At 51.3% G+C, this 24,397-nt stretch overlaps 1 protein-coding gene across 5 annotated transcripts in view; it reads right to left on the reverse strand.

Moving 5' to 3' along the window:
• The window catches only part of GAD1 (glutamate decarboxylase 1), a 67,190-nt gene that overhangs the window by 12,985 nt on the left and 29,808 nt on the right, over positions 1 to 24,397 (reverse strand). For all 5 annotated transcript variants that reach the window (XM_076071649.1, XM_032965483.2, XM_032965481.2 and 2 more), the window contains exons 3-13: positions 23,135 to 23,197; positions 12,952 to 13,161; positions 12,484 to 12,726; positions 9,718 to 9,808; positions 6,474 to 6,586; positions 5,699 to 5,814; positions 4,886 to 4,965; positions 3,696 to 3,750; positions 3,178 to 3,294; positions 2,158 to 2,222; positions 577 to 655 (exon numbers count right to left, since the gene is read on the reverse strand). In XM_076071649.1, the coding sequence (XP_075927764.1) occupies positions 577 to 655; positions 2,158 to 2,222; positions 3,178 to 3,294; positions 3,696 to 3,750; positions 4,886 to 4,965; positions 5,699 to 5,814; positions 6,474 to 6,586; positions 9,718 to 9,808; positions 12,484 to 12,726; positions 12,952 to 13,161; positions 23,135 to 23,197 (1,232 nt within the window). The remainder of the gene's footprint in view (positions 1 to 576; positions 656 to 2,157; positions 2,223 to 3,177; positions 3,295 to 3,695; positions 3,751 to 4,885; positions 4,966 to 5,698; positions 5,815 to 6,473; positions 6,587 to 9,717; positions 9,809 to 12,483; positions 12,727 to 12,951; positions 13,162 to 23,134; positions 23,198 to 24,397) is intronic.

Genomic DNA, 24,397 nt, shown 5'->3' on the forward strand with positions numbered 1-24,397 from the left:
ACACACCGCACCAGGTACTCATTTGAGGCCGAGTCGACCTAGGGGAGGCCCAGGACCGGTTCAGATAATCGTCACTGGTGTTGGCCATGAGCGGGAATCGAACTCGTGTCGCCAGGTTCATAGCGCAGCGCGCTAACCGCTACACTACCGCCCCCTACCCATAGATATGCCCCCCCCCCCCACCATCAACATCATCATGCTCAATCCACAGCTGGATGAAGGTCGCCACCTTTCGCGATTCTGCGATGCGACAGTCAACCTCGCTCCTGCTCACCAGCCGATCTCACCACTCGTTCCATCCCTCGGCTGCCACTCCATCATTAGTTTTGACCTTCGAGTGACGCGTTTGCTCACAAGCCCACCTCACTTCACAATTTAAGAAACAGTTTTTAACCTGGGGTATTGTCTCTAATCCACGCGTTCCTCTTTACGTGATTCCAAGCCTTTCTGCGCACCTTTCAGGCGTTTTGCTCCAATTGATAGTGTACAGTTGCCGATGATGGCGCTGATCGTGTTACTGATCGTGGCGCTGATCGTGGCGATGGTGAGGGAGGGGGGAAAGCGTGCATCTCTCACCTCCTCACGGACGAGAATAGCCGAGCATTGCAGCAGCACCCCCATCATCTTGTGGGGGTTCCAGGTCACAGAGTTCGCCCTGACACACGGCAACATACAGAAACACAGCGAGCCACAACGTAAAAACAAAGCAACCACAACAACTCAGACACCACAGAGTGTAAACACCGCACACCCCGCAGAGTAAACAGCGACACCCACACAGTGCACACGCCAACACACACACACAACGTAAGCAAACCAACCACACGTCAAACACACGACAATTGTGAGTTCATACAAAGCCTTGCAAGCCCTGCGATTGTCGTGCTCGCTCCACTGCTGGTGGAAGAGACTCCTCCTCTGGGGGGAGCTCTCGAGAGCCTCCTCTAGAGACAGCCCCTAGAGGCCCTTTTCCCTCGCTGACCACACGGTCCCCCAAGCTCTTGCATGACCCTTGATCAATGTAAGAAACGTGTTCACTCCGATTTCGTACAAATCCGACGTCGCCGTTGGTTGCTAGGCCACTGGACGTCTTTCTGGGCCCGTGGGGCTCGGTAATTTTGGAGTTCAAAATGACACAAACACTTCGTGAAAGAGCCGACGCAAAAAGACCCTGGGGTTTTGATCTTCCACGAAGCTCACGGTTCACCGTAAACATGCATCCGTACAAACCATGGCACAAATGTACAATTAAAAACTCTCCATTCGTGTGCGATCGTGGGGTCATCCGGAACAGACCTACAACAACGCGATGCCCTGATCCACAAATACGAAGGAGACATCATCACGGCGATACAGCCCGCTGCTCCTGACGCGGTTGTCTGGCTTGACCACCTGAACGTGACATTGTAGCCGTTAAATTTTGATTTAAAGCTTTCGTGACTGCAGGGATTCATATTCTTGGTGCTTTCGGTAAAGTCACAATAAAATACAAAAATATATTTTATTGTTTCCCTTCTACGCGACTTTACCGAAAGAACCAAGAATATTGTAGCCGTTACTCAGCATCTAGAAATCGGCCGTACAAAAGAAGAAGACCTCCAACACACGTGGACTTATCGATAGACTGCGATTGAACCCAGTTGGTATTCCTTGTGTAACAGAGCTGGCCGAGTTCAAATGGGGGCCTTACGAGCCGAGATAATAACACCCCAGTGTGGTTTATTTACCGCTGGGTGGAGAGAGGGGGCCCGAGGGATTGGAATTTATTCCTGTTTCATCGTTTCAACTGCCACGCCGGGAGATGGCATCGAACCAGCGACCCCTGGAGTGCAAGTCCAGTGGTGCTGCTGCTGACCGTGGCATCCGCAGGAAAATAATCATGCCATGGTGGCGAGATGTTAACTACCTCGCCTCGTATGCAGGAGATCGTGTGTTTTGATCCTGATGCCTGTATAAATTTGAGTTTGCATGTTCTCTCTGGATTTTTCTCCAGCTCCTCCCGGTTTTTCCCTCCTCATGAAGCCACTTTTGTTAAGCCATCATTTTTGGTCAAGTCGCTTCTGAAACATAGCGATATAAACTCAGTGGGCAATGCCTGGTAAAAAAAAATGTTTTAAATTAAATCGCGAGCAAGGCAGTGACACGCCAAACACCGACCTCTCGACCCCGTTGAGCTTGTGGCGATGCTTGCGAGACATCAGCAGTCCACCTCCCCACGCAGCCTGGCACAAACAAAGGACAAAGATCCCGCCCCCACCCCCCCCGTGTAGCCTTAGACTGTTGGGGCCAAGTGCCGCTTAGCGAGCGTGGTGGGATGGTCGTCAGGTGTTGCGAGCGTGGCAAGTCTACAAAAGTCTGTTTGCCAATTTACTCGGGAATTACATACAGAGCAAGTATCTGCCAATGCTGTGAAATCTTGGCAGGACCCTGTTTAAAAAGAGCCAGGAGACCTCAGCGAGGCTTACCGAGGTTAACAAGCGGAATGATAAACGTGCTAAGTATTGAGTGGCAGAGTGAGCTGGGCGGTTTAGTGGCGAGTGTAGCGTCGTAATAGTGGCGAGCATGGTATATTATCAACCACGGCGGGTATAACATATAACGACGAGTGTGGAATAGCGGCGAGTAAAGCATTAAGTGCGAGGTGTAGTGGCGAGCGTGGTGCATTGGCGACCGGTCAGAATCAGAATCGTCGTGTATCCTGGAGGAATCCGATGAGCTACGAAGCTCTTTCACAGATGTCTAGTAGGGGTGGGTCAGCAAGACTGGCGAATGACGAGTGGTATCGTGGTATAGTGCGGCATTTGCGGCGAGTGGGATGCAGCAGTGGCGGCTGGTGAACGTCGAGCGGCAAGTGGCGTGGTGGGCGAGCGTGGTGGCGACTGGTGCGGTGGGCGAGCGTGGTGGGCGAGCGTGGTGGGCGAGCGTGGTGGGCGAGCGTGGTGGGCGAGCGTGGTGGGCGAGCGTGGTGGGCGAGCGTGGTGGGCGAGCGCGGTGGGCGAGCGCGGTGGGCGAGCGCGGTGGGCGAGCGTGGTGGGCGAGCAGCACGGTGGACGAGCGGCACGGTGGACGAGCGGCACGGTGGACGAGCGGCACGGTGGACGAGCGTGGTGGGCGAGCGGCACGGTGGGCGAGCGGCACGGTGGGCGAGCGTGGTGGGCGAGCGGCGCGGGCGCTCACGTCGACGTGCATCCACATGTTGTGGCGCTGGCAGATGTCAGCAACGTCATGGAGCGGGTCGAAGGCGCCGTACACCGTGGTGCCGGCCGTGGCACTCACGAAGAACGGCACCATCCCCTGCGCACCGCACACGCACCGGTCAGGATCCCCCTCCCTCTACGCTCACACGCGTCACCGCAGCAGCACGTTCAGGAGCTCGATGCCAATGTTAAAACATTTTATATTGTAGCTCTTTTTCCAAAGCAACCTGTCTATCACAAATGATCGGCTCAACAAGTGGCTTATCATGTGGACATTTATAGTAGCCGAGTTGATTCTAAAAAGTGGTGGGGATAAACCGGAAGACCCAGAGAAAAATAATCGTCGCTGGTGTTGTCCGTGAGCGGGAATTGAACTGTGATCGCCGGGTTCGTGGTGCAGTGCGCCAAACCACGACGCCACGCTCCCCATCAGCCACATCCACACACACGTTGCTACAATTTCTCGATTTAAGAATTTGCAACGAAAAATAAACGAACTTTTTTCTTTGAGTCGATGATCTTGGCTTCCAGATCAGCAGGAATCATCTTCCCCCTGTGTGAAAACACCACAACCCAGCTCTCTCGATTTGAAGAAAATAAAAAAATGCACTGGGCCACAGCACACACAACACGTGCTCGTTTTAAGCCTCTTGGATAAAAGCGCGATTTGGTGCCTTGAAATGCGAGTCTCTGCAGGCTGAACCAGAGGCTCGAGACTCCGCACAGGGAAGAGGAGAGGGTGGGTTTTAAGTAGGGTTGCCACCTTTTGGGAAGAGGTACGGGAGAAAAAACACGGGACAGCCATGGGGAAGCCTAGGAATATCTGACAATAATCGGAAGAGGAGAAAACTGCATGTAAATGCGATGTCTACGGCAGTGCATTATTATTATTTTTACGACGAAACTGACAAAAAACTGGGACTTGCAATGTCCCGGGAAGCCCGAGAGACTTCCCAGGATGGCAGCTCCCCCCTCACAACAACTGGATGATCCTAGGAAAACCAAGGACAGGTGGCAACCCTGGTGAGAGTGACCAGCTGATAGTGGCTAGTGCGAGATTGGCTCGTGGCAGCAAGAGGCAAGCGAGAGTCGGTGGCGGGGGGAGTAAATTGATAAATCGCCGTCTCCGCTCTACAAAAAACGTACAGATTTCTGACACGAAACAGAGCTTTCGATTTAAAGCTTTCGTGACTGCAAGGATTCATCTTCGTTGGTTCTTTCGGTAAAGTCATGTAGGGTGAGAATAAAATAATAAAATAAAACAATAAAATTCTCACGACGTTTCGGCCACAACACAAGTGGCCTTCTTCAGGTGAAAGGAACAAACCTGTCGGGACGACAGAGCTTCAATGTTATAATTATTCACGTGACAAACATTGAAGCTCTGTCGTCCCGACAGGTTTGTTCCTTTCACCTGAAGAAGGCCACTTGTATTGTGGCCGAAACGTCGTGAGAATTTTATTGTGTTATTTTATTATTTTATTCTCACTCTACGTGACTTTACCGAAAGAACTGAAGAAGACGAAACAGAGTGTCATCCGATTGCCCAGGAGAGCGGCCTCAGTAATAGGACTACTCCTGGGGATAGCAGGACACGTGGAGAGACCCTTCGGCCGAACCCTACCCTGGGGTTCCTTGCCGAGCAGTGGATAGAGCAGGCGTGGGGGGGGGGGATGAGAGAAAATCACCTCTGGTCGGCTTTGATGAGAAAGACATTGTCGGCTCCGATCCCAAGCGCAGCAGCTGCCTTCTTGGTGGAGTAGTGACTCTGTCAACAACAACAACAACCAGGAGGTCAAGGTGTCTTGGGGCTCTTAGCCCGAAAGTATATTTAACCTCCTAGAATTCTAACCACGGGGTCAAACAATCCTCTATATTATTTGAACTCCTCCTTGTGCAGTAGTTTAACCCTCAAACCTAAAGCCTCATTTTGACCCCTGGGAGGTCAAAACTCACAACCAGAATCCAGTTCTCAAGGGCAGGCAAGTGAAGTTGCCGTAACAGTATTTGTACCCCATGGCTTAAATCATACGGATGGCTGGGCCGCTCATCGGGATAATCGTCACGTAATGATGATGACGGCGATTGTGAAGATGCTGCTGCTGATAATATTCCTGTTGATAATGTGAATGTCTATGATGATGGTACTACTGCCGATGATGATGCTGTCGCCGACGGATTAATTTTTCTGTTTATACGATGGTCGACCATGGCAATTATTTGAAACACGAAGGCTGTCGGGACCAATATCATGATTCATAATTATTCACGTGACAAACTATAGAACCTCGGCCATGGGTCGGGTGGAGAAGGGTATATAAACAAAAAAACCACCACACACACATTTCACTCGTGCGATCCAATCCAAAAATCTATTTTACGGTGCCATTGACGATGGCGGCGAAGCTTGCTGCCAAGGCTGACAATTCTCGTGCTCATGACGTCGCCGTTGACGATGCTGTCGAATGCGTTTCAAAAAGATGCCCGGTGCCGGCACTCACACACTCGGAGGTGAAGAGCACGAGCTGAGGGACAGCCGCCATCCCCTTCATCTTCACCTCCGGGAAGAACTTGTAGCGAGCGGCCATGACGGCGTACAGGTTATTGATGGCTCCCCCTGTGTGCACAAACACGAAGATTCCCCCCCCCCGCCCCCCATATAGGCTTATCAGACTGCAGGGGCAAGTGCTGTTAGTGAGTAGCAACTACGAAGACCGGCACAGCACACGAGGGGGTGGGTGGCCAACACCAGGACCGGTTAAAATAATCGTCACCTGGCGGTGGCAGTAAACAGAAATCGAGGAAGACACCCGCACTCCCCTGACCTACGACCGGTTAAGGCGGAGTGGGTCGTGCAGGCTGACCCGGCTGGGGAGGTGGAAGAACAAGAGGGGACAGGCTGGAGACTAACATCCCGACGACCTCGCCCCCCACGTGGATCCCGTTTGCCACTCGCTATGGGGCCCTCAGAAGCATTGAAGTCAGCGAGGCTGGTGCGAGGAAAAGGAACTCTAAGGAGAGGCTTCATCACCTCTTCTGGGGCCGTCTGGAACGCTCTTCCTTCCGAAACTAAAAAAAGGAAGCCGCTGGGAGCTGTGCACTTTTAAAATCTACTTCTTCAAAACTCCTTTTTGTGTTTAGTTCGTCACCCTTCCCCTGCACCTCCCAATAGCATGTCCGGCTATGTACGGTGCGAAAGAAATTCAACATACAAACACGCGAGGGAGATGAGCTGAAGCGAGAGAGGGAGTGGGGTGGGGTGGGGGAGATGCCGACCTGGAGAGAAGACGCCGTCGCCATCGCCGTTGGGCCAGCCGATGATCTCGCGCATTTTCTTCAGCGTGATTTTCTCCATGAGGACGAACACGGGCGCGATCTCATAGGTGAACCTACAAAGACAAAGGTCCCCCCCCGCCATATAGCCTTAACAGGCTGTCGGGGCAAGTGCTGTTATAAAGCACCGATGAGCATGGTGACCATGTAACCATGCTTGGCCGCCTTTCGTCTCCCCGGCACTGATGTTTACACTGCTGTGCCACAATACATTCAATGCGTGCACACAACACAGACACAATAATAGACCAAACATCTACAGGAAATTACTACAATTACCTTTTCATGTTACTTGGGAAATTACTGCCAATTTACAGTTATTTGGCGAAGACCCATTGAAATGCATTAAAATGCGTCACAGAACACAGGCTTGCCATAGTTACACCTAGATGTTTTTTTTTCACTAGGACACTATTATATGGGTCAATGAGTTTACATGGGATGAGAAGAGGGCTCTGTATTGGATGAAACGATGATTGTATATTACGATGAGGTGGAGTTCTCTTTCAGTTCTGGCGGTGGTTCAAACCACCCCAGGGTGACGCTTTCAGGGGGGAGGGGGATGGGGGGGGAGAAATCGCATAGGCTACGGCATGGACACCGTGCAGGATATATTTTTCACGCGTGTGGAGGAAGTGAGCGTCACGTTCCGGTGACAAAAACACACCGATCCACAACATGACCGTCGCCTTACGAACGCCTCCGTTAACTCAAGGCGCGCGGGCGCGTGATCTCCAACGCGAGGGGAGACCTGAACTGGTACCAGGAGCAGCAGCCGACACCCCCGCCAGCATGGCCCTACAAAATCACTTCCTCGAGCAGCTCCCGGGCACGCGGAGTGAAACGTCGGACATCGTGCCAAAACAACACACATCCGTGAGCTGTGCACAGCAGCATAGCGGCAAATACCCAACAACCGTGGCATCATTTACTCTCACCGAAAGGCGAATTCTCAAAGACAACGAACTATCTTATTTGTTTTCATCTTTAAAATTGACTTGATGAGAAGCCACCAGATGTCACTATGGCAGTCAAATATCCCCCGTGTAGCCTTCAACAGACTGTTTGGGGCAAGTGCTGTTAAGCGAGTAGCACCTATGGGCAGCCGGCACAGTGCACGAGGGGGTGGGTGGCCAGCACCACGCCTGGCCGCCTTTGTTTCCCTGGGGGCGACGTTTACACACACACACCGCACCAGCTACTCATTGAGGCCAAGTCGAACTACTAGAGCAGTAACCAGTGAATCTCACACTCAACATCCACGGATGCATAACCCTACTTACTGTAACTACTCGGCCTCCCATTCGGCAACAACACAATGAATACAAATCATCCAATGTTCTGCACTGCATTAGGGAAAATGCAAAGGTGCAGCCCTGCAATTGCCTTCCCACGCCACTGCCGGTAGGAAGGGGGCCTCCACAAGACGGAATCCTAGAGCACCCCCCCAATGGAGGGTGTTGCGCCTACTCTTCCATTATCGCGAGACATCTTTGAAAAACTTGGGGTGCCTTACACTTTACCCCACCACACACGGGACCTATTGGAGGGAGGAGGGGGGGGGGTGGAATTTAAGAAACTTGCATCAACGTTTCACCTGCTGTGCCGACGACCTCGAGATTACAAAACAGTCCAACGTGCCAAGAATGTGTCGATTTGGGGGGGGGGGCCTTCTCTCTATTTTTGTGCATTCATCGGTGACCGGGCTGAGACCGCCACAATTCCCTCGCCACGCTGAGACTTTGAGAACCCGGTTCAAAATCACGGGCGGCTAAATCCCTCCCACCCCTCTGGAATAGAAATCTCTGAGGCGGCACTCAGATCGGTGCTCGGAGCCACGAGCCCAACCCGGATTCCTCAAAACTCCACCGCTCACGATCTTTCAGGATTCCGCTCTCCTTGCTCTCACGGAGCTGGTGGAGGAGAGGGAGGGATGTGTGGGGGGGGTGTGGTGGGGGGGGGGGGTGTGTGGGGGGGTGATCTCGAGCGCTCTGCCACTACCGCCTCGTCACAACCGGGGGCTGGAGTCGCCACATCAGAGCCGATCGCGTTTCCACTCATCAAGCCCGAGTAACGAGGAGCAGGAGGAGGATCGGTCATCCTCCAGGGCGGTACACCAACGTTGCCGCTCGCCTCTATTAAACTTCGCCCCAGCGATTGTGGGAGGTTTTTTTTACCCCCTCCCCCCCTCTCCCCCCGGCTGTTGCCAGCGTCACGCCGCACTCCGCTGTGCTGCTGCGGGACGTGCGGTTATTTTTATTTCTTGGGGGGGGGGGGGGGGGGGCAAAACTCATAAATTGTGATGCCGATTCTTTTGGCATCACAAATTTGGGAGGGGGGGGGGGGGGGCTTTAATCCAGCAGTTGATTGGCCATGGTGAGTTTATATTATTTTGACGATGGTGTTAGCGATGCTGCTACTGCTGCTATTGCTGATGATGATTTCGACGGTGGTGTCAATGATACTGCTGCTGATCCTAATGATCTTGGTGGTGTTAGTGATGCTGCTGCTGATGGAGTTAGGCCGACCCCGACCATCACATGACCCCTCACCTCCATTCCGCCTGCACCGCCCACCCCACCATAGATGAAACGCCTAATTGATACACGTTCACGCTCCAGCAAATCGAACGAAGAGGGATTTAAAATTCAAAACCCTTCGCCTGCAGCGACGAAGGGGGCTTTCAGCATCATGGACGATAATGACGCAGCGAGTGTGAGGGTTACCGTGCGTTGTGAGAGCGCGCAGGAGGGGAGCGGTGGTGCAGCGGACGGCGCACACCGCCACAAACTCGGCCTCCAGAGTTTGATTCCCGCTCACGACTTAATAAGTGGCGAATATTTAATATTTTAACGACGGTAAAAAAAGGCACGGGGGCCCTGCTAACCACGGCCACCCGAGTTCACTACCCAGCCATGACTAACATCCGTGATGAGTGACATCGGTCGCGAGCGTCATCATAAACGGTTCTGGATTTCCACGAGGTTGACTCGGCCCTAAACGAGAAATGTACCCGGTGTGGCGTGCAAACAACAGCATTGGGTAGGGGGGTGGAAGAGGGAAACAAAGGTTGGTAGGGGGCGCTGTGCCGGCGACAAACGCCACACCGTGCTTTCAGCGCTCATCCAAGAGTAGATTGACAAGGGTCTATACGTACACACACACACAAACACAAGTGCGTACTTACATGTTGGTGTTGGCCGTCGAGGTCAGCCACTCCCCAGCCAATCCAATGATGTCCAGGCCACAAGACAGTTGGTTGAAAAACCGTGGGTGACCTGGAACGCACGACACGTACAACACAAACCATCATCGCCGGCCGTTATCTACACACTGCTGGATGAAGACAATCCACCGCTCCCCCCCCCGTCCTCCCCTCGTGGCATCAGCTCTCCACCGAGCTCCACGCCGCACATGAGCCGCCGGTTCCCCTCACGCCATCTCGGCACAAATATAAATTGTAAACATGGACGCAAACATGAAGCAACCGCAAGCGTCATACATGGACAATGTTATGCTAAATACAATTGGTAGAAACTTAGCCCACCCTTTCCGATATCGGTCTCTCCACGTATAAATTTGCTTTTGTTACAAAACCTATTGTCCGCACTGCCTTCACGGGAATGACATTTTTCAGCAAGTACGACCGTTATATTCTTCGCAATGCCGCTAATGATTATTTTGCGTTAGGTATTGTATATTTTTGCATTGAACCAGGAGCCATAACCAAAGAGAGGCTCCCTTTCCTGTACACATTTTGGCAGTTATTTGCATTGCTATAGAAGTGGGCTTGGAAAATATCGCTTGCGTGTGTGAGCACGCGCCAGTGCGTGCGTGAACGCGTTAGGGTGCGCGTGTAGACGCACGCATCTGCACACGTGCACCTGGTGCGGTAAACATCGCCGCTGGGGAGACAAAGGCGGCCGGGCGTGGTGTTGGCCACCCACCGCCCCGTGCGCCGTGCCGGCCTTCATTAGGGTGCTACCTTGCCAACAGCACTTGCCCCAGCAGTCTGTTAAAGGCTACACGGGGGGGGGGGGTTGGTGGAATCTCTGTCGTCTTTGGTTTTTCATTCTAGCGTGGCGGGCTGAAGGTGTCACTGTGACACTCTACTCGCCCACTCGCCCACTCGCCCCCCCCCCCCCCCCCCCCGGTGCCAGATAACCCTCCCACGACGGGCAGTCGAACAAAAACACGGCCCCAAGAGCGGACATCTGCAGCGGCAATTAGGAGAGGGCAATTATAACCCCAAGCGTTTATAGCCCTCGGCCCCATCTCCATTTAAAATCGCACGTAGCCCGCCCACCCCGCGCCCTTGATTCGGCTCCATAGGCAGGGCGACACCCCCTCACACGCGCCACGACATGATGAGTTCACATCCCAGCCAGCGAGATTTGCAAAGACGCATCACAATAATCATTACAATAGCCATCATGATCACCACCACCTTTTATCCTAAGAAACAGCAGCTAAAAGAACAGTATCAGCTACAACAGTTTGAGTTACAGCAGCAGCTCTTTGCATCATCATCAGTGGCAATGGCAAATGAAGTATTGGCATCATTAGTATCAGCAGTCGGAGCTTCATTGCGAGCATTATCATCAGCACCGGCAGCATCATCATCATCATCCTTGGTGGGATGGTCCATTCTTAGCGAATCGGCTTCCCAAGGGCACAAAAACACAAACGAACGCACGCGTGAGTGTGGTGGTGGTGGTGGGAGTGTAGCAGTCGGTGCGCTGCGCTACGAATCCGGTGACACGAGTTCGATTCCCACTCACAGCCAACGCCAGTGACGAATATCGGAACTGGTCCTGGGCCTCCCCTAGGTCGACTTAGCCTCAAATAAGTACCTGGTGTAGTGTGTAAACATCGCCACTGTGGAGAGCAAGGTTGTCGGGCGTGGTGCTGACCACCCAACCCCTCGTGTGCCGTGCCAGCCTTCATAGGTGCTCACTAACAGCCAGTGCCAGACGAAGCTAGTGCAGGGCCTGTAGCATACGTTATAAAGTGGCCCTCAATTAAAAACTAATAAAAACGTAAATATTAAAACACAAATTTTTAACTTGCATAATAAAGTAATTGTATTTTTCATTTACTATACAGCCAGATAAGGGGCCATCCATAAATGACGTCACGCGATTTTGGACGATTTTTGACCCCCCCCCTCAAATATGACGTCACAAAGCCCTGCCCCCCCCCTAGGTGCGTGACGTCATTTATGGACGGCCCCTAATACGACAAATCGATAACCTTAAACACCCAGTCGTTTATAAAAGTTGAAGGCAGTAGAGTATTATAGTAAGAGCAAGTGCAGAATCACTGAACCGGAATTGATAGCTTGAAAGCATTTAGCGCGGGGCCCTTGAAAGTGCGGCTCCCGTAGCATTTGCAGAAACTTTTGCTTCTACGATAGAATTATCCGACGCTGCCAACAGCACTTGCCCCAACAGCCTGTACAGGCTATGGGGGGGGGGGGATCTTTGTCTTTGTTTTGTGTGCGAGAGTCAGACGAATTGGAGGTCGCATTGGTGGACGCGATGGGCCCAGGGTTTGCTTTGACGACACGCACCCTCGAGCTGCGATTGGCTAGCAGCACGGAACGGGGGGAGCGGGGCTCGACCACGGGGTGGCCGAGACGGAATCTCAACCCACCGTCATCTTACGTGCAATTTTAATCATATATGTAAAGCGCCTTGGGAATAAGGCTCTGCTATAGATATATATAGGACAAAACAACTGGCCGGATAAACGGGACTCTCCGCGTGGCAAATAAAATACACACTCGATTGATCGGCCGAATAAAATCCATCATGAACAAGTTAGAGCTTCAAAGCCCATCGCATTTCTCCAGGATGAAAACACAGATTCCCGAACTCTGAACGAGTCATCAAGTCGGTGGTGCAGTCGAGCAAAGTGGGCGAGCTGACGGGCGAGGGGGCAAGTGACAGACCTGTGCGCACGCCGTACTTGAGCGTGTCCCGACAGTCCACCAGGATCTGCTCGAGCGACTCAGGCGAGTCCGACAGCTCCAGGTTGAAGCCCTCGATGCCCTCCAGCAGCTGGTGCGGGTGGTGGAAGTCCAGGATCTTGGTGGAGCGGTCGAACGTCTTGCGGATGTAGCTCAGCAGGATGTCCATCAGCTCCAGCAGGAACTGCACCGTCGCCTCCTCGCCGTTCTTGGCCGGCAGCAGGTCTGGGGTGAACGTCATAAACGTCGTCGTTGTCGTCACCGTCATCATTGTTGTCCGTGACGTCGACAATGCCATTCGTCGTCATCATTGTCCTCATTTGTCATCATTGTCACGATTACGGACGGAAGAATTTATCATCGTGACGATGATGATCCATCCCCCCTCCTCGTCGATCTCTCTATCCTTGCCTCCGTCCACGCAACCATCCCATCTGTCCGGGCACTCACCTCGCGCGTACAGGTTAGAGAAGTTGACCTCCGTGCGGCGGTGAACCCTGGGGTCGCCGTCCATCTCGGCGCCGTCTCCCTTGCAGCCGGCGGTGCCGTCCGCGCCGCCGAGCCGACCCCCGCCGGCCTGCTGCTGGCTTTGCTGGGTCCCGAGCGAGCCCGGTATGCCGCCAGAGCCGCGCTCGTCCAACACCCCTCTCTGCAGGAACCCTGCGGACCGCGCCGGCACAAACGGGCACCCATCAAAGACGACCGGGCGGGGGGCGTCCGGCCGAAGCTGCGGTGTGGAGATTTTGAATCCGGGGTTTCAGCCGCATGATGATTAAATTGGGGTTCTCCAGTGTAGGGAGGTTGGTGGGTTCAGCCCGGTAACCAATAACTGTCTCTAAAATAGCCATGACAGTGATATTGTATTGGTTTGAACGCGATTTGAATAACATTGCAGGCTCGAAAATAAAAAAATACTTTTGGTTTTGACCTCCTTGCAGCAAAAGTTCCTGTGGGGCACCCAGGGGAGGGAGGGGGTTGGGTATGGAGGAAGCGCCCACCCCCCCCTCGGCGTCAAATGGAAAGCGTCGACCTCACGAGCAGCTCTGTGGTTACCGCCATCTGCAGGCCATTGTCACACGGTGCTGCACTGCTCCGCGAGATTTCAGAATCGTCGATTCGTCCCATGGCACGATGCCAAAAGTAAAGTTGGAATAAAAACTGTGGGGTGGTGGGGGGGGGAAGACAAATTAAATTTAAGAGTTCCTACTTCGTTGAGTAAACAGCGATGATATCACATCAACCTAGATTTCAGAATCAAAAAAGGTTTTATTCGCCATGAAAGTTTGCACAGACAAGGAATTTACTTTGGCAGGAAGGTGCATACATTCAACATATAGTAAACTTAAATCTAAAATAAGTGGTATACAAATCTAACTATACTAAAGGTACAAAGTCTAACTAATACTAAGGGGCTAAAGTATGTAAAATTCTGAATAAATATTGAATATAAAGTAGCTATAAGATACAATCTAAAAATACAAAAATACAAATAGGGTAACAGTGTAAATATGGCAAGGTGTCATTTTGTAGATAAAATGTTGAAGTAAGTGTAAGCCCTTGGCCTTGAAGAGGCCAGCAGCGGATGGGAAGAAACTGTTTTTGTGGCGTGAGGTTTTGGTCCTGATGGACCGCAGCCTTCTGCCGGAGGGGAGTAGCTGGAACAGAGAGTGTCCAGGGTGGGAGGAATCGGCCACAATCTTCCTCGCTCGCCTCATGGTCCTCGAGGTGTGCAGGTCCTCGAGGGTTGGTAGATTGCAGGCAATCACCTTCTCAGCAGTGTGGATGATACGCTGCAGTCTGCTCTTGTCTTTGGTAGTGACAGCAGCGTACCAGACGGTTATGGAGGTGGTGAGGATGGATTCAATGATTGCTGTATAGAAGTGCACCATCAATTGTCTTTGGCAGGTAGTACATCCTCTGTTGAGCACTCTTGATGAAGGAGTTGATGTTCAGTTCCCACTTGAGGTCCCGGGAGAGAATAGTGCCCAGGAAGCGGAAGGACTCTACAGTTTTGACTGGGGAGTCGCACAGGGTGATGGGGGTGAGTGGGGCTGTATTCTTCCTCAAGTCCACAACCATCTCAACTGTCTTTAGAGCATTTAGCTCTAAGTTGTTCTGGCTACACCAGGTCACCAGGTTGTCAGCTTCCCACCTATAGTCAGACTCATCCACCACCAGAGATCAGCCCAATGAGGGTGGTGTCGTCTGCAAACTTCAAGAGTTTGACGGACAGATGATTGGAGGTGCAGATGTTGGTGTACAGGGAGAAGAGCAGTGGGGAAAGGACGCAGCCCTGAGAAGTTCCGGTGCTGATGGACCTGGAGTCAGAGACTTGTGTTCCCAGCTTAACACACTGCTTCCTGTCAGACAGGAAGTCTGTGATCCACCTGCAGGTGGATTCAGGCACGTTCAGCTGGAAGAGCTTGTCCTGAAGCAGGGCAGGGATGATGGTGTTGAAGGCAGAGCTGAAGTCCACAAACAGGATCCTGGCGTAGGATGCTGGGGAGTCCAGATGCTGTAGGTTGAAGTGGAGGGCCATGTTAACTGCATCGTCCACAGACCTGTTGGCTCTGTAGGCAAACTGAAGGGGGTCCAGGAGAGGGTCTGTGATGGCTTTGAGGTGTGCCAGGACCAGGCGCTCAAAATACTTCATTACCAGAGGTAAGGGTGACTGGTCTATAATCATTTAGTCCTGTTGGGCTTAGCTTTTTGGGCACAGGGATGATGGTGGAGGACTTGAGACGGGCTGGTACATGGCATGTCTCCAGGGAGGTGTTAAAGATGTTGGTGAACACCGGAGACAGCTGGTCAGCGCAGTGCTTGAGGGTGGCTGGAGAGACGGAGTCCGGCCCAGCTGCTTTGTGTGGGTTCTGCCTCTGGAAAAGTCTATTAACTTCTCCCTTCTGAAAGGAGAGAGTCGTCTCTGTAGTCGGGGTGGGGGATGGGGGCCTCTTGGGTGGGAAGGGGTAGTTCAGGACAGTCCAATTGTCTTTCAAATCTGCAGTAGAACTCGTTCAGGTCGTTGGCCAGGCGGGAGTCGTTAGTGGTGTGGGGGGCTCTGGGCTTGTATTTGGTTATCTGCCTGAGCCCTCTCCAGACAGAAGCAGAGTCGTTAGCAGAGAACTGGTGTTTTAGTCTCTTTGAGTACAGTCGCTTAGCCTCTCTCACTGCCTTGCTAAACCTGCTCTTCAACTCCTTGAATCTGTCTCTATCCCCACTCCTAAACGCTTCCTCCTTCTCCAACCTCAACCTTCTGAGCTTTGCTGAGAACCAGGGCTTGTTGTTGTTGTTGAAGTTCACCCTGGTACGTGTTGGAATACAGCAGTCCTCACAGAAGCTGATGTAGGACGTCACAGCCTCTGTGAGTTCATCCAGACTATTGGTAGCAGTCGTGAACATATCCCAGTCAGTACAGTCCAAGCACGCCCGCAAATCCTCCACAGCCTCACTGGTCCACTCTTTAGATGTCCTCACAGGTTTACAGAGCTTTAGTTTCTGCCTGTATGCAGGAATCAGGTGGACCATGGCATGGTCAGTGTCCCAGTGCTGCTCGGGGGACAGTGTGGTAGGCTCTACTGACTGTAGTGTAGCAGTGATCCAGAGTGTTCCCTTCTCTGGTAGGGCATTTAATTAATTGTATGTATTTGGGGAGTTCGTGGCTGAGATTACCTTTGTTAAAGTCGCCAAGTACGATAACCAGCGAATCTGGATTTGCTCGCTCCACACTCATAATCTGGTCGGCTAGCATGCGTTGGGCCTCTTTAACCCGAGGACCCGGCGGCAAGTAAACTCCAACCAAAATGAGCGACGCGAACTCGCGAGGCGAGTAGAAAGGTTTACAGTTTAGCACAAAACAGAAGATGAAAGAAAATCTGTTTTTCACCATCAGTAGCTGAAGTTCGTCCATTTTGTTGCACAGTGAACGTATGTTAGAGGAAAAATCTCGGAAGCACTGTTCGGATCCCGCGTCTGCGTAGCCGTGCTAGAGCCCCCGACCGTTTACCCCTTGGGCGGCGTTTCGCTGCTTGAGCAAAGCCTAGCGCGGTTTTGACTAGAATGCCCACTAATTCTGCCGCTGGAAGCAGAAGTGAGAAATAAATCCACAGGAGTTGTTTCCCTGATGTTTCAAAGTTCGTCTCTTGTTAGGGAACTCCGAAAATCTTGGCAAAACACTGAATTAATAGACAAAACAAGACAAAACAGGGCGCACCGACCGGCTGAGGCTACCCATCGGCGCCATCTTCTCACCAGCACGGGTGTGCTGAACAGCAGGCCCCTCTCACCAGCACAGGTGTGATGAACAGCAGGCCCCTCTCTCCAGCACTGGTGTGCTGAACAGCAGGCCCCTCTCTCCAGCACTGGTGTGCTGAACAGCAGGCCTCTCTCACCAGCACTGGTGTGCTGAACAGGAGGCCCCTCTCACCAGCACAGCTGTGCTGAACAGCAGGCCCCTCTCACCAGCACAGGTGTGCTGAACAGCAGGCCTCTCTCACCAGCACGGGTGTGCTGAACAGCAGGCCTCTCTCACCAGCACGGGTGATCAAGCAAAACAAGACAAACCCGGGCGCACCAACCGGCCGAGGCTGCCGTCATCGGCGCCAACTGCATGGCAAAAAAAAAAGTTTGACTGCAGGGATGCATACTTTGGGCTCTTTCGGTGAAGTCACGTAGGTAGAAAATCAATTAAATGACGACGTTTCGATTGCTTGCGTTGCAATCGAAACGTCGTGATTTAATTTATTGTATACCTACGTGACTTTACCGAAAGAACCAAAGAGCATGGATCCCACATCACCACCATGCCATTGCTTCCTTTCCCCTTCTGACAGGTCTCAGAACTGTTGCACGTCTGATACCTGCCCTCCCCCCCACAACCACCACCACTGCCACTGTTGAAACACAAGCGAAGCAATGCCTCCTCACATCCACGATTGGCCTCAGGCCTTACCCCTTGGCTCCAATGTTTATCGTATAATTCAACAGCCTTGCTCTCTCCTCCAGTCAACGGGAGTTTAACGCGAGAAAGACCAAATACATTGACGGAAACGCATCTGCTGCAGATGGTCGTGTGGCCGATAGAAAAATCGATTCGCGTAGCCGCTCGTGACAAGACCGCCGCTAATAATGTTGCCATTTTCGTAAAACAGAGCGACGGTAAAAATCTAAAATAACGGCGGGATTATTGCCTTGACAGGCGACTCTTTTTTTTTTAGGTCACTTGGCGTTTAGCGCCACGGGCAAAATACACGTCTCTTTGCAAGTTTGTAAAAAATAAAATAAAAAAGATCTAAAAACATTTGCCCTCAATATAAACAAGAAATAATATCCGAGAGCGATTAACATCAACTTGCGTGTAGAAGATAGACCGATCGCGCGCGGCACGACAACAAGGCCCCGAGAGATATCACACAGCTTGGGGAAGTCTTCATCCAGCAGTGGAAAGATTAAGGCCGACGCCCCGTGTATATGTTTAAATTATTTTCATCGTTTTTCATCACGACCTAAAAAAAAAAGACACGCGCGTCTCTCCAGCGATCCGTCTGCGAATAGTAGACATTAAGATGTGGTCATATGTAGGACGCTTTAAAAAGGAAAGTGGGGGGGGGGAGAGTTTGGTGATTTTATATTTTATATTCACACGGCCTCGCGTCAAAGGCAGCTCACTTTGCAACGGCCCGCAGCCCGATATGTATCCGTCACGGCGAGCATATTAGGCGCACTAATCGGGCAGTGGAGGGGACTAATGCTTTCAGGTCGGCGGCAACACGGCCTGTTTGTAATTAGAGCTCGTTCCGTCAGTCACTCCCCGTCACACCCCACCACGTGAAGACACTCGCACACAACCACACACGAACGCCCCGCCGTATGCCGCACACACGCAACGCACGATCACGTTAACATGACGGGCACGCACACACCACGACGGACACTACACACAACCGCACACGACACCACGCGAGTACAAAAAAAAGACAAAGACCCACCGTGTAGCCTTTACAGACTTTTGGGGCAAGTGCTGTTGGCGAGCACCTACGAAGACCAGAACGGCACACGAGGGGGTGGGTGGCCAGCACCACGCCCGGCCGCCTTTGTCTCCCTAGTGGCGATGTTTTTTTACGCACCGCACCAGGCATTCATTTAAGGCCGAGCCGACCTAGGGGAGGCCCAAGACCGGTTCAGATAAATTGTCACTGGTGTTGACCCTCGGCAGGATTCGAACTCGGGTCGCTGGGTTCGTAGCGCAGAGCGCTAACCGCTACCCACTACATGCACACAAAAGACAAGCAGATGCACGCACACTGACACACATGCAGACGCACGCAAATGTACACCCAGAAACAATGCACACACACACACACGTGCACACAGATACACACACAGACCCGTTCACACACATGGAGATGCACACACGCGCACGCAAGCACGCACACACACACAGAGGCAGCCCCCCGTAACATCATTACATGGTCGGCTGGACTGGTCATTACACGCCTCAACGTAACGGCTTAAGCAAAGACAGACGTGCGGCGTGTGCGGTGCTTACAGCGAAATACAAAACACAAACACGACGAGGACGAACCCGGCGAGCGGAGGAAGGAGAGGAGGGGAGAAGGAGGCGATGAGAGGGGAGGAGAAGGAGGCGATGAGAGGGGAGGAGAGGGAGGAGAAGGAGGCGATGAGAGAAGGAGGCGATGAGAGGGGAGGAGAGGGGGCAGCGCTGGGTGGAGTGGAGCAGTCACTTCAGCTCAGCCCCTGCGAGCCTCAAATATTGGCAGACGTAGCCACCCCTTCTGAGTGGATGACCGAGGGTGCCATCTTTGGAGGAATTACGAGCGGCGATCCGGAGTCCGAGATCAGGAAAAGCACCGGGCAGAGAGACTCCCCAAATGCTAAGGGAGGGTGGCGTCTGTGTGCAGACTGTCCTACATGACATCATCGCAACTGTCTGGGCCACAGGAGGATTTCCGCAGGATTGGAAGGATGCCCTGGTGGCCTCCCTATTTGAGAAGGGGGACCGCACAGACTGTGACAACTCCAGGTGCATCTCCCTCTCCTCCTCAGGTGTGACGGGAAAAGTCCTGTCAAGGATTATTCAACATTGCCTTACCAGGCACGCCAAGAGGCTTGCAGAGCTCCAATGTGGTTTCAGAGCAGGGCGGTCCTGCACAGAAGTCATATTCTCTGTCCGTCTGCTACAGCAGAGGTGTAGGGAATTCCAACAAGATTGACACATCTGCTTTGACCTGGTCAATGCCTATGATACCAACCGATAATCGTGAATCGATTGCACATTCTAGCTCTAGTGGGACCTTATTCAAGGCTTTCCGAGCTAAACATAGGTTGCTTAAAAAAATGTAACACTTAAAATGGGAATATCGTTTTTAAAGTGGAAAAAGAACGGATACTACACTGTAACACGATAACAAATGTATGTTGATAGCTTTAAAAGTCAAAGAGTCTCCACTTGTTCGCCATCATTGTCACATGCCTGAAATCTTCCCCAGGTGGTCCCAAGAGTCTGGGAGGTACACTTATTGTGGTATTGTTGCAAATTCTCAAAAGTGCCAACTTTTTTTTTAAGCACCTTGTATATCGCGCTCCTTCTAACCCCAGACGTTATTATTCCTCTCGGCTCGTAATCGGTTCACTTTCACTTAACACGGACAGGCCAATTACCCTTTTAAAAGGTGATGGTCATTTTAACACAATACATTTTTTCTCATACAAAAAGCAACGTTGATTAAGCAAAAGATGGTCACAATACATAGTGTGCCTTTAAAAACGTCAAATTACTCACAATTTGTCAACAAAACATCGACGCATTCATCAATCACACCGTGGCCCTTCAAAAACAGGAAAAATAAATTAGAGGCAACCTTTCTTCATAGCAAATATCGGTTTGGCATTATATACGGAGTAGAACTTACATGCGACATGAAGACGGGTCATTTCCCGAAACGTCGCCTATTATACACTTTTCCTTTTAAGGCCAAGTGTCATTGATGAACACGTTGGGAATCGTTTCGTTCAATTATGCTTTGTTGTATCACTGCCAACACAGCAGCGTATAATGTGTTCACATATATGATTACACAACACAGAATTTATATATATTTTTTTATTTCAATTGTGCCGTCAGCACCATGTCATAAGATCAAGACATTTTCCATTCAAGAAGTGAGCAGCAGCCAGAGAATGGTCCTGGAAGATAACCTCAATGAGAACTACTCGAGGTTACATTACATTGGCATCTTTATCTGTACCATGCACCCACCCCCAATGCAAGTTAGACATACCGTTCCGACTGTTCAGCAACAAGACCGGGTTTGGTCAGGACACTATGCTCGATGGTCAAGCCTTTACGATGGAGTGCAGCCTGAAGGAGGGAAAAAGTCGTTCCGAGTTCAGGTGTGCAATAGATCGCGGTATCGCAATGCCAATTCCATCATCAAGCAGTCGATAAAGCGCAGTTTTTCTTGTGGCCGCCGGTGGCGTTGGATGCCTGCACTAACAATTATGTACATAAAACATTTCCTTTTCGTGAACGAGCCGCGCACAGTGATAAATACGACGACTCTGCCTTCAACGAGCCACAAGTGAACCGGTGTTCTCCATTACTCAGGGGCGGCTTTTACAGTTTAAAAAAAAGGGGGCTCCCGGCATTTACGGTGACAATTTACATTTCTCCCGGCGATGATTACAGCAAAGTCGCAGCGATAAATTGGGAGTCCGCCGCAAAGTGCTTCTGCGTTTTCCGCCTCTCGAAAGATTAAACGCCGCGAGTTGGCCGCGTGGCTCTGGGGGCCTCGTAATGGCCGTGTCAGTGACACCGAGCCGGTGATGAAATGAAGATCGGTTCGCACCGCCCGGAATATTTGTACCCCCCCTCCAAGCAGAATTTATATGTTTGGTTCCCACCAGCAATCATTTGTTAGTCCTCACTACTTAAGGGCGAGGTCAAGGGACCCGTACACATTGGGTTAAGGACAAAGTCAGGGCCACACAGGTGGAGTGGGGAATGGAGGCGGCGTAGCGCGATTGGTATGGGCCCTGCTCCAAATACTATAATTAGGGGGGGGGGGGTTGTAAGATTCCCCCCCCACCTCTTTAGCAGAGCACCGGGGCCCCTTCGGCCCATGGGTGCCGATGCATTTGCACTGCCTGCACACTCAACAGCTGCACCGCTGGTGAAAAAGTTGGAACTGCACCGGAATGGAACAGAGCATCATCATCATCATGTCTCTTCATAACGATGGCGTCAAACAAATATCTGACCAGGTATATTATTGATATTTGGAGGCCTCCAGGATTGTAAACTGGTATATTATATTTACCAGATGTGTTTTTGTTCATCAATGCCAGGCCCTTTTTCAAAAGCTAACATTTCAGGACCCTCAGCCAACTTGGGAAGTTTCTGGATCTGCCTCTGCATAGTCCCAGCTGTACTGCTATGAGAGAGAGAGAGAGAGGAGTCTCCAAAAGGTAAAATTAAAGTTTCAGTTTTTATTTATTTGGTTTAGCCCTGTGAGCCATTCGGCTCTTGAATCGGGTGCAACCACAACAAACAAAAAACAAAAACACGAACATGAAAAACATCTTAAAGTGACTATGTGACTGTGCAAACAGAAAATCCAGGAAAAAACCAGCAAAATATTCCTGAAAAAGCACCGTACACCAACGCTGTGTGCAAAAATCCCAGTGGGATGCAAGTCAAACAACAACCACAAAACAACTTAGATTAAGGCCATCAGTCTAACTCCGTACTACAACAAACAGACATGGCCAAACCAAAAAACTTTTCGAAATCACCAAAATAGCAAGACTCACCCTTTCAAAGGAGCACACACGGCTCTTATCTTGTAGCTACACACCCAGGTCCGTGTCTAGGGCTGTCTGCCGAGAGGAGTTTGAAACTTCATTTGGGAGGGGGGGGAAAGAGAGTTTAGGAGGTGTAGTGAAAGTGTGACACCGTAGCACCCGGGTGAGATTTTAACTTGGCAGAATTTCGGAGACTTGGCATGACAGTGAAGAAGAGACGTGGACAGAGCGCTAAGAAGAGACAGCCTTAGACTGGAAGAATAAAGAACAGACACCTACACAGCCTGCCAGTCATGCAGGCACAATAATACACACACACACAGACTTGCAGGTAATAGTAATACTAATCCAGTACGTTTGGTAGTTGCAAGGCTGATCACAATGCTGCCGTGTTTCACAGACACAGTCGGCAGCAGCTTCACAGGATGGGGCGACGTTGCCGTTGGGAGAGTTTTTCCCCAACAGAGAACATTTTTTCAAAAAATGCTTTCAAATTTTTCACCACGAAGCCCGGCAAACAACGGCCTCCCCCCTCTTTTCAAACGACATCGCAAGGGGGAGAGAGGCGCCGCATTTGACGGTCGATACCGCCTGGGGTATCAGCCAGGGAGGGCGCCCTGCACCGGCTTGGAAGCGTAGACTTCTGCAACAAGCGGCGATCGTGGTAGTCGTGCAACGGGGGGGGGGAGGAGAGGCCGGGTTAGGCGTTCACGTAGGCTGGCACGCAGTGGATCCAGCAGGCAGAGGACTGGCAAACAAAAATGACACGGAGACTTGCGACAGGAAAGGAGGGAGAGGGACGTTAGAGACTCACCACACAGCTTCATACCCAGCTTGCGAGTGCAGCCGTGGGCAACTTCGCACCAGTCGTTGTAATCTGCGAGAAATATCCACAGCCGTTATTGTGCGCACCTAGGACATGCAAAAACGCAACATCGCTAACACACACACACGCACGCTTTACAAATATTTCACACCACACACGACCACACACACACCACGAGCTGAGAAACTCGCACCACACAAACTCAAAAACAAAGAGCCTCCGTTTAGCCTTTAACTTACTGTTAGCGAGTAGCACACCAATGAAGGCCGGCACGGCACACGACGGGGGATGGGTGGCCAGCACCACACCCGGCCGCCTTTGGTCTCCCTTGTGGCAATGTGCACACACCGCACCAGATACTCATTTGAGGGCGAGTCGACCTAGTGGAGGCCCAGGACCCGTTCAGATAATTTCATCATTGTCCACTTGTGTTGGGCAGCGAGCGGAAATCGAATTCGGGTCACCGGGTTTGTAGCCTCACGTGCCAACCCGCTAAACTTACCACTCCCCACAAATATTATTACACACAAGCAGGGGTTTTAAAACCACCCCATTCTCCACACACCTCCGCCACCCCATACACCTCGACTCTACAAACATCCCACACAGCACGAACACTTCACGCCAAAACCCATTCATGCATTTAATTACTCTCGTTTCGTTTATTATTTTTTTGCACAAAGACTAATGGCGAAGGCTTATGTTTATATTATTACCCGGCACGTAAAGTATTAATGATGAACATTTTGAAAAAGAAATTAAGGAGATGCGGTGCTCCCAATTAATTATCTCACCATCATTAGGCATCTGTGTTAATTGCAATCGATTCAGTGGCTTAACACACACGCGCGCTTTAAAATATTAGACAATGCAAGCGCAATTTATTAGTTGCAACGGATGAAGGTCCATTGTGTGCGTGCACGTGCACTTATGATAGAAGCCCTTCAAAAGGGTAAATCACCTGTTTTACTGAAGCATTTACGCCGTGCACCGAGAATCTGACTCATGCAACTGCTGCGGTCCGACTCCGTGAGCCGGGGGACATTAACAGTGAACCATAATAATATTAAAATATGCCTTAAAAACACCAAAGTATTCGTCAATAACACTGCCTTTGCTTGAAACGTCACCAATTCTATATATTTTAAGCCACGAGTGTTACCGACGAGGTTTTTCTGTTTGTTCAGCGTACCTTAGACTGGCTCACTAAATGGTCAGACATTAACAGCATTAGCTCTAAGGATCTTAAAA

The sequence above is a fragment of the Petromyzon marinus genome, chromosome 34, assembly GCF_048934315.1.
Source record: "Petromyzon marinus isolate PM22_M1 ecotype Great Lakes invasive population chromosome 34, UKy_Petmar_22M1.pri1.0, whole genome shotgun sequence".
Lineage (NCBI taxonomy): Eukaryota > Metazoa > Chordata > Hyperoartia > Petromyzontiformes > Petromyzontidae > Petromyzon > Petromyzon marinus.